Here is a 16,509-nt window from a genome sequence, read left to right on the forward strand (position 1 = left end):
TAAAATTTCTATTTCTTTTATGATATTCTCATTTTGTTCATATACTGTTCTCCTGTCTTTGTTTTCCTTTAGCTCCTTCAGCATCTTTCAAACAGTTGTTTTAAAGTTATTGTCTAGTAAGTCTGCTGTCAGAGCTTCCTCAGTGATGATGGTTTCTGTTGATTTGTTTCTTTGAACGTGCCTTACTTTTCTATTTCTTTGAGGGTCTTGTGATAGTTTCTTGTTGAAAACTGGACATTTGAATCTTGTAACTCTGGAAATCAGATTCTCCTTCCCACCCCCCCGCCCCGAGCATTTACTCTTGTCTCCCCACATCAACTGTTGAGGGTATCTCTGGATCAGCTTGATGTAAAAGCTTAAAAAGTCTTCCCAGGTCTCTTCTGAGCCTGCATATTTCTCTAGGTATGTGGAGTGGCTTTCTAAATTGCCCTGTATACATGTTTATTTCACAGTTGATTTGAATGCTCTGCTCAGGGACTCACAAGGCTGCGATCAAGGAGTCAGCCAGACTGTATTCTCATCTCTTGGCTCAACCAAGGAGAATCTTCTTGCAGGCTCCTCCAGGCTGCTGGCAGAATTTATTTTCATGTGGCTTTGTGACTGAGGGACCTGGCATCTTACTGGCTGTTGGCAGGAGGCCCAAGTAAGTTGTCCACACACGTGCTTTCCAATATCCTAATCCTTAAGTCTGGCACCCCAAGTGGAAAAACAGGTAAGAAGAAAAACAACAGCTCAGGCTGTTCCCTTAAATCCTGTGGAAGCCACTTCAGCCAGTGGGGAATGCAACAATGGCTGCCCACCCCTATGTCTGCACTTCTGCAATCAAAACACTGAACCTTGATATGTGGAGGCCAAGATCCTTACTTTCCACCCCGTCTCCAGGAAGTCATGCCAGGAACATGGGTATGGCTACCTACCACAAGACTCAGGCTGGGGAGACCCTAATATCCTAAAGGCCGAAATTGACCAAAATTAACTGCAACTTACCAGCCAAGATTTTCCTTGGGAGTTGCAAGCATTCAAATTAGACTCCACAGTTCCAAAAACAGTTATCTCAGACAGATTCTGCCACTCCAATTTTTGTCTCGGTGCGAAGAGAGATTCCTTCCTCTTCTGTCCCCTTGCTGGATGTCACTCTTATATCTGTTTTTATTTCCCACCCTGGCACAGTCACTAGAACGCAGTGTGTGTCTGTGAGCTCAGCCAGCAGACACAGTCCTGCACTCTGACGTCTGTGAGAGGATGCAGCACTCTAAGTTAGGGAACGTGTGTCTGGCTTGTTGGGGCATTTTCTACTGTCAAAAGTCGGAATCTTTTCAGGTTTTGATCTCAGTGTTATCACCAGGTAGTTGGGGCTTTAACCAAGTTGGTAAACCTATCTGTGTGCCCACATCTACTGTGTCTACTATCTTGATCACTTTTTTTTGTTTGTTTGTTTTCTGTGACCAAGTTTTGCTCTTGTCTCCCAGGCTGGAGTGCAAATGACATAGTCTTGGCTCACTGCAACCTCTGCCTCTTGCATTCAATCCATTCTCCTGCTTCAGCCTCCCGAGTAGCTGGGCGCCTGCCACAACTCTTGGCTAATTTTTGTATTTTTAGTAGAGGGGGTTGTCACCATGTTGGCCAGGATGGTCTTGAACTCCTGACCTCAGGTGATCTGCCCGCCTTGGCCTCTGAAAGTGCTGGGATTACAGGCGTGGGCCACCGCGCCCAGCCAAAGACTTTTTAAAAACATGCTCTTAGGAAACTTTCTCGTTTGTTCCTTCATCTTCCCTTCCACCACCATCAGCACTGCAGCTCCCTCAGGCAGCCATAGCATCCTTGTCTTCTGGATTTTACCTGATGATTGTATACAGATACATGTGTGTACATATTTTTTGTGTGTACCGATTTTTTTCCCATGTCTGTGCTCTCAAGAGGCAGGATGAGTTTGTTGAGAGCAGAACTAGGATGCAGGATCAAGTACTGGCTTTATAACATGAACTTGAATATTACCCTAATACCAACGCCAGGCACCAAGAGAAAACCACAAACTAACAGCCCTGATGAATACTGATGCAGAGATGTTCAACAAAATACCAGCAAACCAAATCCAACAGCATATTAAAAGGACTACATACCATGATAAATTGGGATTGATTCCTGGGATGTGCAAGGATGAGTCAACAAATGAACAGGATAAAGAGGAAAAACCACAAAATCATTTTAACTGATTCAGAAAAGCATTTGACAAGATTTATCACCTTTTCAGATAAAAACTTCCAGCAAACTAGGAATAGAAGGAAAACACCTCAATATAATAAAGGCCATTATGCAAAACCCACAGCTAAGATCACATTCAATGGTGAAAGACTGATAGGGCTTCCTCTAAGATAAGGAATGAGACAAAGGTGACCGTTTTTTTTTTTGCCACTTATACTCAACACAGTAGTGGAAATTCTAGCCAGAACAATTAGGCAAAAGGGGGAAAAAATCCAAATTGGAAAGGAAGAGGTAAAATTACCTGTTTACACATGACATGATTATAGAAAAGCCTAAAGAAAACAAAGTATTAGAATAAACATATTCAGCAAAATTGTAGGATACAAAAATCAACATACAAAAATCAGCTGTGTTTCTATACACTAACAATATATAATCCAAAGAGGAATTTAAGAAAACAATTCCATTTACAGCAGCATTACAAAGAATAAACAGGTACATACTTAACCAATGAAGTCAAATACTTGTATATTAGAAACCATAAATCACTGATTAAAGAAATTATAGAAGACAAGCTGCGTGCGGTGGCTCATGCCTGTAATCCCAGCACTTTGGGAGGCCGAGACGGGTGGATCACGAGGTCAGGAGATCGAGACCAGCTTGGCCAACGTGGTGAAACCCCGTCTCTACTAAAAATATAAAATTAGCCGGGTGTGGTGGCAGATGCCTGTAGTCCCAGTTACTCGGGAGGCTGAGGCAGGAGAATGGCGTGAACTCAGGAGGCGGAGCTTGTAGTGAGCCGAGATCATGCCACTGCAATCCAGCCCGGGGGACAAAGTGAGACTCCACCTCAAAAAAAAAAAAAAATTATAGAAGACAAATAAATAGACATTCCAAGCTTATGGAATAAAAGACATAATATTGTATTTTTATATATATATATATATATATATATATATATTTTTTTTTTTTTTTTTTTTTTTTTTTTGAGAGATGCTCTGTCGCCCAGGCTGGAGTACCGCGATCTCGGCTCACTGCAAGCTCCGCCTGGGTTCACGCCATTCTCCTGCCTCAGCCTCCCGCTGGGACTACAGGCGCCCACAACCGCGCCCGGCTAATTTTTTGTATTTTTAGTAGAGACGGGGTTTCACTCTCGATCTCCTGACCTTGTGATCCGCCCGCCTCGGCCTCCCAAAGTGCTGGGATTACAGGCGTGAGCCACCGCGCCCGGCCTGTATTTTATATTTTTTATTTTTTTTAAGATGTTCTCCCGTCCAAGCTGGAGTGCAGTGCTACAATCATAGCTCACTGCAGCCTCCAACTTCTGCGCTCAAGTGATCCTCCTGGCTCAGCCTACCATGTAGCCGTGACTACAAGCACACACCAACACACCCAGCTAATTTTTTATATTTTTGGCAGAGATGAGGTCTCGCTGTGTTGCCCAGGCTGGTCTCAAGCTCCTGGCCTCGAGCAATCCTCCTGCCTCGGCCTCCCAAAAGTGCTGAGATTATAGGTGTGAGCCAACACACCTGGCCAAAATATTGTTAAGATGTCATTACTACTCAAAGTGATCTACAGATGTAATACAATCACTATCAAAATCCCAACATTGGGCCAGGTGCACTGGCTCACGCCTATAATCCCAGTATTTTGGGAGGCTGAGGCGGATGGATCACCTGAGGTCAGGAGTTCGAGACCAGCTTGGCCAACGTGGTGAAACCCCATCTCTACTAAAAATACAAAAATTAGCTGGGCATGGTGGCGGGCGCCTGTAATCCCAGCTACTTGGGAGGCTGAGGCAGGAGAATCGCTTGAACCCCGGAGGTGAAGGCTGCACTGAGCCGAGATGGTGCCACTGCACTCCAGCCTGGGCAACAGAGCAAGACTCCGTCTCAAAAACAAAACAAAACAAAACAAAATCCCAACATTTTAGCAGAAACAGAAAAATACATCCTCAAATTTGTATGAAATTGCAGGGGACCCCAAATCCAAAACAGAAAAATACATCCTCAAATTTGTATGAAATTGCAGGGGACCCCAAATCCAAAACAATCTTGAAAAAGAAGCACAAACTCAGAGAATTTACACTTCCTGGTTTCAAATCTGACTAAAAAGCCACAGTAAGCAAAACACTGTAGTGGTGGCATAAAGACAGACACGGAGACAGACTGAACAGAACAGACAGCCCGGAAATCAGCTCTCCACACTCTATGCGTCAGCTGAGTTTTGGGTGCCAAGACCCTTTCCAACAGGATCGTCTTCTCAACAAAATTACGTTGGGGATGCTGGATATCCACAAGCAAAAGAACTCAGCTGGGCCCTTAGCTTAGAGCATATACACAAATTACCTTCCAAGTGGACCAGAGATCTAAAGTGAGTGTGAAAACTATAAAACTCTTAGAAGACCTCCTAGGGAAAAAGCTTCATGAGATTAGCTTTGGCAATGGTGTTTTGATATTACATGAAAGGCACAGGCAACAAAAAGAAAAACAAATTGAACTGCATCAAAATTAAAAACTTTTGTGCATCAAATGACACTATCAACAGAGTGAAAAGGCAACTCACACGATATGAGAAATTATTTGTAAACCATCTATCTCCAAGGGATTCCCATCCAGACGATATAAAGAACTGCAACTCAACAACAAAAACAACTCAATTGAAAAACGGGTAAAGGACTAGAACTGGCGCATCTCCAAAGAAGATATATGACTGGCTCACAAGCCTATGAAAAGCTGCTCAACTTTCCTCATCACCAGGGCAATGCAAGTCAAAACCACAGTGAAGTACCACTCCATGCCCATTACGATGGATGTCATAAAACAAAAACGAAAAAACAGAACATCACAAGAGCTGGCAAGAATGTGAAGACAGAGAAAACTTCTGGTGGGAACGTAAAATGATACAGCTGCTATGGAAAACAGCATGGCAGTTCCTCAAATAATTAAAGATAGAATTCCTATATGATCCAGCAAGTCTACTTCTGGGTAGATAACCAAAGAACTAAAAGTAGGAAAATGAACACATATTTGTATGCCTACGTTTATAGGAGCATTATTCATAGTGGACAAAAGAGAGAGACGCCAAGTACCCATCAGCAGATAAATGAATGGACAAAATGTCTACACAGGCAACGAAATGCAATTCAGCCTTAAAAAGGAAGGAGAGTCTGACACGCTGCAGCGTGGATGAACACTGAGGTCATTATGCTAAGCGAAATAAAACAGTCACAAAACTCCAGGTGCCTTTTGGCGCCAGGCGCCAGGGCTGATGTCTATAAGCCCAGCACTTTGGGAGGCCAAAGTGGGTGGATCGCCTGAGGTCAGGAGTTCAAGACCAGCCTGGCCAACATGATGAAACCCCATCTCTACTAAAAATACAAAAATTAGCTGGGTGTGGTGGTGGGTGCCTGTAATCCCCGCTACTCGGGAGGCTGAGGCAGGAGAATTGCTTGAACCCGGGAGGCGGAGGTTGCGGTGAGCTGAGTTCGTGCCACTGTACTCCAGCCTGGGCGACAAGAGCAAAACTACGTCTCAAAACCAAAACAAACAAAAACCAGTCAGAAAAGGACAAATATTGCATGATTCCACTTCTATGAGGTCCTTAAGAGTCATCAAATTCACAGAGACAGAAAGTAGAATGGTAGTTGGCAGGGGTGGGGGGAAGGACTGATGGGGAGTGAGTATTTAATGAGGACAGATTTTTCCAGATAACAAGATGTAAAAGTTCTGGAGGTGGATGCTGGTGATTGCTGTACAACGACGAAGGTACATAATGCCACTCAACTGTGCACTTAAAATTCATCAAAATGGTAAATTTGATGTTATACATGTCTTACCACAAGAATAAAAAGAAGTCTAGTCCTAGCACTTACCTTGAAATGGTGTTTGGAGAAACAGGGCATATTGACTGCGTGTTCTGGACCCTCCTCACTCTGGAGCCGGCAGCCTCCCGGGCACAGCTCCCAGCAATGCTGCGCTGGGGTCGACAGAGCTGAGGTTCATGGTCACTGAGCTGCTGCCTGAAGGGCTCCAGACTCCAGGTCCTTGATTTTTCCACATGGCGCTCACGAGATGCCGGACTTTCACCGGGGAGGGGCTATCTCCTGCCTTGACCACTCCAAGGTTGGTTTTCCCAACAACCAGGGGAACAGTGTGGGCGAGCCTCGCAGCGGGCTGGGCCTCCTCCTCACCAATAGCACCAGCTCCAGACTCCTGTTCTCCAGTGTGAAAGAAATGTCCCCCAACCCTAACGCCACCCACACATCTGCACAAACACCAGGCTTCATGGAGCGCAAGACGACTCACACAGTGGCCTAGGCCTCGTCACACGCAGTGAGGACGATCGGAGGAGCATGGTCCCCGCTCAGGCCTGACGCCCGCAGGACACCAACCAGCTGCCAGATGAGCACGCAATCACTCCTCATTTGCAAAGCACTGCTCCCATCTTTCCAGGACCCGAGACACCGTCTCACAAAGACAGCTCTCTGCAAGGAACTGGGAAGTAACTTGAGTCCGGTCAGACTGGCAAAAGCCAGCCCCTCGGCCTTGACCTGTGGCCCAGGAGCAGCATGGGAGCTTCGAATCAGGCTGGACGGGCTTCCCTCCCAGTTTCTCCAGGCCTTGGACAAGCTTCTCACCTTCTCTGAGCTGGAAACCCCCGCTCTATAAAGTGGGGAAGTGCCCCTTGGGCTGAGGGCTGCAGCCCAGCACAGAGACCTTGATGACAGCTGCCAGTACCACCCACTGCAAACCAGTCCGCACCCAGACCATAACCCAGCCAGTACCACCTACTGTAAACCAGTCCGCACCCAGACCATAACCCAGCAACACAACTGTAATCTCAAGCTGCCCAGGGACATCTTGTCAAGGCCCTTTCATTTGACCCCGCGGTGGGATTTGGGTAAACTCACCTCCGTGGTAGCCTGGAACGATGGAGGATAAATGAAAGGCAAGGAGAGTCAAGAGCTGGAGAAGGTTCTGTGGTCTGGGGCAGAGGCCCAGAGAGGGCTCCATGCTACCCCCATCCCCTGGGTCCTGTAAAGGGCCGTCTTCCTCGAAAAGACTTAACACTTCCTAACAGGCAAGTCCTTTCCAATTCAGGGCCCATCATGTTAGCCCTGGAGCGGCAACCCCATCCCTCCGCCCTGCTATTTCTGACGTCATGGTGTGTGCTCCTTGGGGACCGTCCCTCCCACACGAGGGCAGGCCTGGCCCACAGTACACATTGGATGAAGGACAATGAGGAGGTAGAGATGGGCACAGAGTGCTTCATGCTGAGCCTCCGGGCATGCTTCGGGCACACTCCACACACGTTACATGGCAGCATGAACACATGAACACAGCCGAGGGCTCCAAGAGTCTGGCACGCCAGCCCGCTGCTGAGGTCGGGCCGCCATTCCTCGTCGCCTTGACAGAATATGCTCTGAACTGGCTTCCCACGTGCCATGTCATGACGTCCCCTGTGATCACAGCAGCACAGTACCTGCCAGGCAGCGCACGCTGTCACCAAGAGGCTACACTGAGGAGCCCACACTGTCTCTGGGGCCTCTGGTTCCCAAGGGGCTGAGGGACACTGAGAGGGAAGAAACAAACCCCTCATGGGAACAAGCATTTTAACATAAATAAGGGACAATAAACCCTTTTATAAAATATTTATTCTAAAAAAAATCACACTGTACAAATTTAGATAGAACATTCTCAATGTTCAGATTTATAAAAATGTGAACAGAAAGACTAAAGGTAGCGAAGGAACGTACATTTCTGTTTTGTCTTTTTAAATTAGGAAGGTAAAAGTGATTTTTTATTCAGGTGCAATGATAGTAAATGTCTAGAAGACATCCGAAGAGCCGGAAATAAAAAGCACAGGAGCCGCCTGCAGACTCTCAGAGTTCTGTCTTCACCCGCTGAATCCAAAGTGGATGTGTGTGGCGCTCCCGCAGGGTGATCTGGCCCTGTGGATCCACGCCGGACACTCAACGAGACTCCCAAGGCTGGCTGTGTACAGCCTAAAAGTTTGTGCTCAGAGAAAAACCAGCACGATGGGTTCATCATCTGTTTCTCAAACCAAACGGGTTTTCTGTACACTTGTTACAAAGGTCTGTACAAAAGCAGGAAGCTGCTGTGAGGTGTTATTTCCGAAAGAGTTAAAAATGGATGGTAAGGAGCGGTTCGCACAGTCCCGCCTGTACGTTCACAGACAGAGGACACCATAAAAAAAGGGCTCACCCAGAAATTCCAGACCGGAGAATCCTGGTTTCTTAAAAGATTATTTTAAAAGCTTGCAGGAAGTTTCAGCTCTGCCATTTCCAACCGCCTCGCCCAGCGTCGTCATAGTTCAGCTTCCTCTAAAACTAAATTCTCCCTCTCACACACCAACTACCAGGAAAATAACTGCAACCCAGTGGAACCGCGGGGCTTCTGAGAATAAAAGGAACGAGGCAGGGACAAGTCGTATAAGCTGCGGGCTCAGAGCCCGGGGCGCCCTTCACATTGCGGGTGGCCGTGGCGGCCGCGGTCACAGCCAGGGGTGCCAGGCGGGGTCCATGCGGCACAGATTGTCCAGGCTGTTCGCTGCGGCCACCAGGGTGTTCACCTTGCTTTCCCCGCCTTCGAACTGGGCGAGGTTGTGCAGGCGGGTCATGATGGCGGTGACGGCTTTCTGAACCAGGGACACCAGTTGCTGGCTGTCCATGTTCTCCGGTTGCCCGGCGGCCGAGAGAGGAGAGGACGTGTCCTCCTGCGTTTTTTTGTGCCAAGCAATGATCTCATCCCGGAGAACTGTTTTCAGAATGCCGTCCACCTGCGTGAGGGAGAGAACGAGAGGACGTGTGTTTAACCAAGAACAGCCCAGAGGGGCAGCTTCCTAACAGGGTGGGACTCAACCACAGTGGCCGCCCAGGGCCACCGAGGGCCCGTCAAGCCTCAGCACCAGGCCAGGCTGTGTGCTCTCAGGACAGGCTGGGGAAGCCGCTGAGGGACAAACCCCTTCCTCCACTTGGAGCAGCAGCCAGAAAGCCTCCGTGTTGGGCAGCACAGACCCGGACGGCAAAGGCAGCCATGCTGCGACTGGGGCCCGATCTTTTTATTTGTTCACTTGATGCCTTCCAGCGTCTGCCCAGTGTCCAGCAGGCCCATTCCAAGCACTACAGACGAGAGTGAACCAAAGAGAAAACCATCCCTTGCCCGCACAGCAAAGGACGTAACACGGGTGCCGGCCACTGTGGAGAACGCAGAGCCCGTGAGGCAGATCAGCAGCTCCTGCAAGGCCGTGGCGCGTGGGCATCTGAGTGGCCCCAGCCTGTGCCCGTGATAGGACGACGCGGAGACCCACCTTAAAGTTCGGCTGGGCGAAGCACCGGGCAACCGCAATCATGGATGCCGTCAACGGGCCGGAGACACCGATGGTAGTCAGAAACTCAGAAATGTTGGGCGTGAGTCGAAACGGGACAGGACGGTTGGCATCTAGGTCTCCAGTGGCGTCGTTTATGTCAAACCGAAAGTAGGCAACATTCAGTTTGCCAGTGTCCTAAATTTCAGAAGGAGACACTTTAGGAACTTCAGCAGAAAGGCAATGTCACGAGGAGAGGATCTGGCGGTTCAAACCAGGTTACCTGAGCGATCTGTAACATCTCGGGGTTGAGTCTATTTAAATGCAGGACGAATTCCGCGAAGCCTATCAGAGCCAGCTGGATGGTGAACATCTTCCGGAACGTCCAGTAGTCCGTGGCGTTGGGGAAGGTGTGCAGCGCCCACTCCTTGAGCATGCTGCGTGGCACCATGTTACTCTGAACCTCCTTGAGGATGTCGCGGAGGACCTGAAACACATCACCCCGTGACACTCCCATCTCACTCACTGATTTTTTTTTTTTTGGCAAAAGAAAAACTCTCAAATTGCAATTCCTCTTTAACTTAGCACCGAGAGTAAATTCTGGTGACAGATTTAACACGCGCATTGTTAGGAGACTGAACGTGAGGAGGCGCAAGATGGCTGCTTCCGTCCAGGGTTCGCCGCCGTCTGCTCTAAAGCACCAACGCAGCTGGTCTGCGCCAAAGCCGCAGTTACCTGACATGTGATACCTGACAAGAATGCAGGCAAGTATCTGACACTTCCACCCTTGCTGACCACAGAAGGTATCAGGCCAATTAACAGAACACAACAGCCGGACACCAGCAGCACCACTTCCAACCAAGACTTTATACTAATGACCAATATTTCACAAACTGAAGGAGCTGGTCTAACCACACACACACTCGAGACTGAACTCCGTACTCATGGACTATTGCAGACATCACCAACTCAGAAAGTTTCCTGAGTTAATGGAGTTCCTGTTCGACCATCTGGTAGAGGCACAGGGTCTCTTCCAGACTAAGTCCTACCCACGTGCTCCGAATGGCCGTGAGGCAGAACGTGAGAAAGGTCGTGAGAAAGTTCTTGCCTTCCACCGGGAAGAACAAGGCAGGCCACTGGCCACACACGCAGTTTGTTTCCTCATCTGTCAAATGGGAAGGAGCACTTCTGAGACGGCAAAGGATTTCCAAAGTCTGCTCCTGAAGCAGTTAGAATGCTGGCAAAACCACCAAAATCAACTTTGTCAGAACTCTAGGAACTAAAGGCTTACAAGTCTGAGGAGCTTTTTTAAAAATTTATTTAAAAAAAAACAAAAAAACAAAGGCTGGGCTGGGCATGGTGGCTCACGCCTGTAATCCCAGCACTTTGGGAGGTCGAGGCGGGCAGATCACAAGGTCAGGAGTTTGAGGCCAGCCTGGTCAACATGGTGAAACCCCGTCTCTACTAAAAATACAAAAATTAGCCAGGCGTGGTGGCAGGCACCTGTAATTTCAGCTACTCAGGAGGCTGAGGCAGGAGAATTGCTTGAACCCAGGAGGCGGAGGTTGTGGTGAGCCGAGATCATGCCACTGCACTCCAGCCTGGGCGACAAGAGCAAAACTCCATCTCAACAAAAAAAGAGAAAAAGAGAGAAGAATGAAGGAGTAGAATAAATAACAAAACAAACAAGAGGCACATAGAGGAAGAAGTGGCTCTGAAGCTGGATTCCTCTGTGCTGTGGGCATCTCCCTCTGCCGACAGGCCCTGACAGCTGCTAACCTGGAACAAACATCCCAGTTGGACACTCACGCTGTTTAGAAACAGGATGACTCTGGGGTCAGCACGTATTTGTCACTGGCTTCCACGCTGTCGAAAGTTAATGTTGCCTTAAGAATATAATCCATTCTTCTCCTGCAAATACCTCAGAACTGCCCATTGTCCACAGAATGACCAGGCCATGGCCTGTGCCACAAAAAAGCCCTGGCGTCAGTTCCCACGAGAGGCCATGCCCTCTGTCAACAGAGGCTGATCAGAAACAAGGATCCATGCCTCTGCCTGCAGAGCTGGAGGCTGCACCTGACCCTGCAGCCTGGAACACCTTGGGCCCTGCCGTGCCCTGGGCCACAGAGGACACCATGGGCTCAACCTTCCTCAACCACACTAAGTCCTCCAGGAGCCCGGAGAACTGGAATGAGTCCCTGGGAGACTCGGGGCAAGGTCGCAGCATCCACCTCTGTGGTCTCTCCTCCTTGGGACCTACAGAAAGGACCACGGGGCACCCGGGGAGAGGCCGGAACAGCTGCCCCTGGGTGCTCCACACAACCCTCCAAAAATCTCCTCACCCAAAGCTCATGCCTGCCCTGCCTCCCACCAAGGGCAAAAACGTGCAGGTGAATGAGGGGCCTCTGCACCTCCGAGGGGCTGCAGGCCAGGGCCACCCAAGACTCCTGTGGGCACTATGCTCCTGGCTTAGGCAACCGAAACAGCTGTGCCCCACGCACTCCAGAGTCTGTCGCTTTTTGTATTTTAGAAAACAGCACACATGCCGCACATCGCCTAACGCCCCCAGCAGCAGACCGGGTGAACAGCAACATGAAGTGGATGAATGAAGACTGTAAACAGCCTCCCATCACCTCAGACCAGGTGTGGCTGCCAAGTGAGACTGTCAGAAACTTACTTCAAAATTCTAATTTCAGAGCTTCTTTGTAAGTACAGTAGAGGACAAGGGGCTTTTCCAAGGTCGAGGATTGACCCGCGTCCGGTCATAACAAACCGTTCACGACAAGTGTCCTCTCACCAAGGTCAAGAGCTGTCTCATTTCTACCATCTCACGAGTCTAATAGTTACTTTAAATGACAGAGGTAGCCCCCAACAAATGCCCGCTCATCTTCTAAGCATCCCTGTCTCCAGGCACCGCCACACGCAGGAGGGCTGCAGGTGGCAGCTTGGCCCCCGCCCAGCCCCGCTGCTACCTGGTGGCTGGCTTGGGTTCCCCGCGCCTGCACCGTAGCCAGCCGGTCGTAGTAACGGGAGATGGGGTTGTCGTGCTCGATGCCCTTCTTGGCGCAGCGCTGCTTGTAGATCTCCACAAGGGAAAGTGAAGAGGGGTTGTCCTCCACGAGGCGCATCTGCGGGGAAACCGCCACAACCCGGGGCACTGGGGAGAGGGGAAGAAAAACAGGGCAGGCTGAGGGTGACCGCAGGCCAGTGCTTGGCTCCACTGGGAGCAGAGCTGACCCAGCTGTGTGCCTTGGGGGCTGGCTGGAAGAACCCGGTGGTCATGCACCATCCATTTACCCAACAGATGGCACGAGGCTCTGACGGCACGAGCTGATCGTCACCCTGTGTCCACAAACAGAAATGCTTTAGAAGGCAATCTTAAAAAGACATCTTGGCTGGACACAGTGGCTCATGCCTGTAATCCCAGCACTTTGGGAGGCCGAGGTGGGCGGATCACGAGGTCAGGAGATGGAGACCATCCTGGCCAACATGGTGAAACCCCATCTCTACTAAAAATACAAAAATTAGCCAGGCGTGGTGGCAGGTGCCTGTAATCCCAGCTACTCAGGAGGCTGAGGCAGGAGAATGGCCTGAACCAGGGAGTCAGAGGTTGTAGTGAGCCGAGATCGTGCCACAGCACTACAGCCTGGTGACAGAGCGAGACTCCATCTCAAAGGAAAAAAAAAACAAAAAACAAAAAGACATCTTAAAAAACAAAATATAAAGGATAGCCTATAGTCCCAGCTACTCAGGAGGCTGAGATGGGAGAATCGCTTGAGCCAGGAGTTGGGGGCTGCAGGTGACAGAGCAGGACCCTGTCTAAAAAATAAGAATAAACATGGCTGGCCGTGGTGGCTCACGCCTGTAATCCCAGCACTTTGGGAGGCCAAGGCAGGTGGATCACATGAGGTCAGGAGTTTGAGACCAGCCTGGCCAACATGGCAAAACCCCATCTCTACTAAAAACACAAAAATTAGCCAGGCATGGTGGCGCACACCTGTAGTCCCAGCTACTCAGAAGGCTGAGGCGGGAGAATTGCCTGAACCCAGGAGGCGGAGGTGGCAGTGAACTGAGACTGCGCCATTGCACTCCAGCCTGGGTGACAGAGTGAGACTCCGTTTCAAAAAAAAAAAAAAAAAAGAATCAGCAGACTCTGCCCAATGTTCGCTCTCAGAGGTTTTCCTTAATCAGAGTCTATGGGAAGAGTCCAGCCTTCCTGCTTTGAGACAGCTGCTGTCTAATGACGCAAACTTGCCTTTCAGCACCTAGGATGGCTGTGCCCCATCTTTGGAGAAGGAGGAAAATCATCTTCTGTGTTCTGTCCACATAAGGAAAGCATCCAGCATCAACCTGATCATCCATTGCCATTAATGTGTAAATCCCCGTCCACACATGGCGACCAGCACTGTTCCCAATCGCCATTGGTGTGTGAATCCCTGTCCACACATGGCGACCAGCACTGTTCCCAATCGCCATTGGTGTGTGAATCCCTGTCCACACATGGCGACCGGCACACTGTTCCCAATCGCCATTAGTGTGTGAATCCCCGTCCACACATGGCGACGGGCACTCTGTTCCCAATCGCCATTAGTGTGTGAATCCCTGTCCACACATGGCGACCGGCACTGTTCCCAATCGCCATTTGTGTGTGAATCCCTGTCCACACATGGTGACCGGCACTCTGTTCCCAATCGCCATTAGTGTGTGAATCCCTGTCCACACATGGCGACCGGCACTCTGTTCCCAATCGCCATTAGTGTGTGAATCCCTGTCCACACATGGCGACCGGCACTGTTCCCAATCGCCATTAGTGTGTGAATCCCTGTCCACACATGGCGACCGGCACTGTTCCCAATCGCCATTTGTGTGTGAATCCCTGTCCACACATGGTGACCGGCACTCTGTTCCCAATCGCCATTAGTGTGTGAATCCCTGTCCATATATGGCGACCAGCACTCTGTTCCCAATCACCACTCGCTATCTGCGATGCAGTTAATCTACGACCCGCCCGACAGGATGCTAAACTGCACTGAAACCACTCTGGTCTGAGCTAGCTGGAGGTGGCAGGAGCGCTGGGCGACCACTCCAGAGCCTGCCTTCCCAGTGATGACACCTTGGGGAGCAGCACTGGACTTGCGTGCGCAGTTTCTCCTCCAAAAGTGGGATAATACTACCTACCCCATAGGGTTGTTTGTGGATTAAATGAGATAATACTTTATGAAGATACTAGGTTCAGGGAATAGTCAGATATCTTGTTGCAATAAGGTTGGAGGGAGCTGAGAGGTTTCCAGAAGGTGGCAGATTCAGCCTGCCCAGAGAGGGAACCAGTGGCGCTGTGTCCCAGCCACCGTAACCCCTGACGTGGAGTCAGGGGCGTGTGAGGTGCACACGGATGATTCTGACTTCTGTGAACCAAGTGGCTGATTCTAACGTCAGTTAAGCCACAGCTGATGGCTTGCTGTCTTGGTGTTTACCCATAAAGAAATCCCCAAATGACTCCAGGACACACATTAGGACCGCCATTCCGTGCCAACCAAGCGTTTGGAAGCAGATAAATCAATAACCCACAGCTGGGATCAACACTACAGGTCATGTTATATACACGTTAAAACACACAGTTTTTCTGTGATGCATTTTGAGCTTTCTGTAGGCTTATTTTAAAAATCTTCTTATTTTGAGATACAAAACTTAAGCATCAGAGATTTCAGGTCAGAAGGGGCTGATCACAGCTTAGGTGGCAAAAGAAAGTTCCACACAGGACTAGGTAACGTGCACTGCGGCGGGCTCCCGACTACAGGGACTGCACGCTAAAAAGTTATAAAGTGGCTCTCTTCTCTGGATCACAGCACAAGCGTCTCATCTATGTGCCCGTACAATCGGGCCACTCATGGTAACTCAGTGACAAAGACTTCCTCAGAGGTTGCTTCTTATCAGCTATTTGTGCTCCCTGGCAATTTCTGTGGCCTTAACAGGGCAGCTAGACTTTCCCGAGTCCTGTGTTTCACCCAGGAAGGAAACTCAGGGAGGGCCCAGAGTGCAGCGTGTGAAGCAGCTCGAGGTGCGCTGGAAACCTGACGCGAGGTGCTGCCCCGCTGGCACCCAGGCTCAGCTGGGCCGGGTTCCCCAGGCTCCAGGGAGAAGCAAAACCGGCAGCACGCACTGGCAGGCGCTGGCTCCCCAAGGGCCCACTCTGTAGAGTGCAAAAGGCCTTAGAACAGGGGTGCCCAATCTTTTGGCTTCCCTGGGCCACATCGGAAGAATTGTCTTGGGCTACACATAAAATACACTGACACTAACAACAGGTGATGAGCTAAAAAAGATTTTAAAAAAAGCAAAAGAAATCTCATAATGTTCTAAGAAAGTTGACGAATTTGTGTTGAACCACATTCAAAGGCATCCTGGGCCGCATGGAGCCCGCAGATTGGACAAGCTTGCCTTAGACGAAAGGTGGACACAGCTCTCATCTCTCAGTGAGAGGCCTGAAGGCCCAGAGCTGCTCCTCTTCTTGAGGCCTTCCCTGGTCAGCACAGACTAGAACATTCTCTGCTGACACAGCCGGACCCTCAAAGGCTAACTTGAGTTGCCTGCGCACCCCGCAAGGCGTGGCTCTCACCCCCACCCGTGAGGCTGCCTGCGCGCCCCGCGAGGCGTGGCTCTCACCCCCACCTGTGAAAAACAAGTGCCTCTTGGTGGTCTCCTTTCTCTTCTCCAAACAGGGGTTCAGCAGACGCAGCAGCTGCAACACACGCTCCTCTCGCCGTGACTCCGTGAGGCAGGCATCGTTCATGACGAGGTACGGGTAGATCTTGCCGTTGTGTCCCCGGATGTACAGCCGCCGGGCTGCGGTGTTGTGCTTCTGCACAATCTCTACCCGGGGCATAAACCTGCCAGAGCGAGAAGCCATGAGGACGCGCCCTGCATCTCTACCAGTCCTGGTCTTGAGAAGCAGCTAGGGATGTCCGAACTGTCACGGGAAAA

General features: G+C 50.0%; 2 protein-coding genes across 14 annotated transcripts in view; both read right to left on the reverse strand.

The window, feature by feature from the left end:
• Nucleotides 1-12,484, reverse strand: part of ARPC1A (actin related protein 2/3 complex subunit 1A) — a 374,209-nt gene extending 361,725 nt beyond the window's left edge. Inside the window, exon 1 of the mRNA XM_050784139.1 lies at nt 12,481-12,484. The gene's annotated coding sequence lies outside the window, so the exon portion shown is untranslated. The remainder of the gene's footprint in view (nt 1-12,480) is intronic.
• Nucleotides 7,841-16,509, reverse strand: part of TRRAP (transformation/transcription domain associated protein) — a 137,890-nt gene continuing 129,221 nt past the window's right edge. For all 13 annotated transcript variants that reach the window (XM_050783930.1, XM_050783928.1, XM_050783920.1 and 10 more), the window contains 5 exons: nt 16,198-16,415; nt 12,504-12,688; nt 9,815-10,018; nt 9,535-9,729; nt 7,841-9,003 (listed from right to left, as the gene is read on the reverse strand). In XM_050783930.1, the coding sequence (XP_050639887.1) occupies nt 8,719-9,003; nt 9,535-9,729; nt 9,815-10,018; nt 12,504-12,688; nt 16,198-16,415 (1,087 nt within the window). In that variant the 3' untranslated portion in view covers nt 7,841-8,718. The remainder of the gene's footprint in view (nt 9,004-9,534; nt 9,730-9,814; nt 10,019-12,503; nt 12,689-16,197; nt 16,416-16,509) is intronic.

The sequence above is a fragment of the Macaca thibetana genome, chromosome 3 (genome assembly GCF_024542745.1).
Source record: "Macaca thibetana thibetana isolate TM-01 chromosome 3, ASM2454274v1, whole genome shotgun sequence".
In the NCBI taxonomy this organism is placed as follows: Eukaryota; Metazoa; Chordata; class Mammalia; order Primates; family Cercopithecidae; genus Macaca; species Macaca thibetana.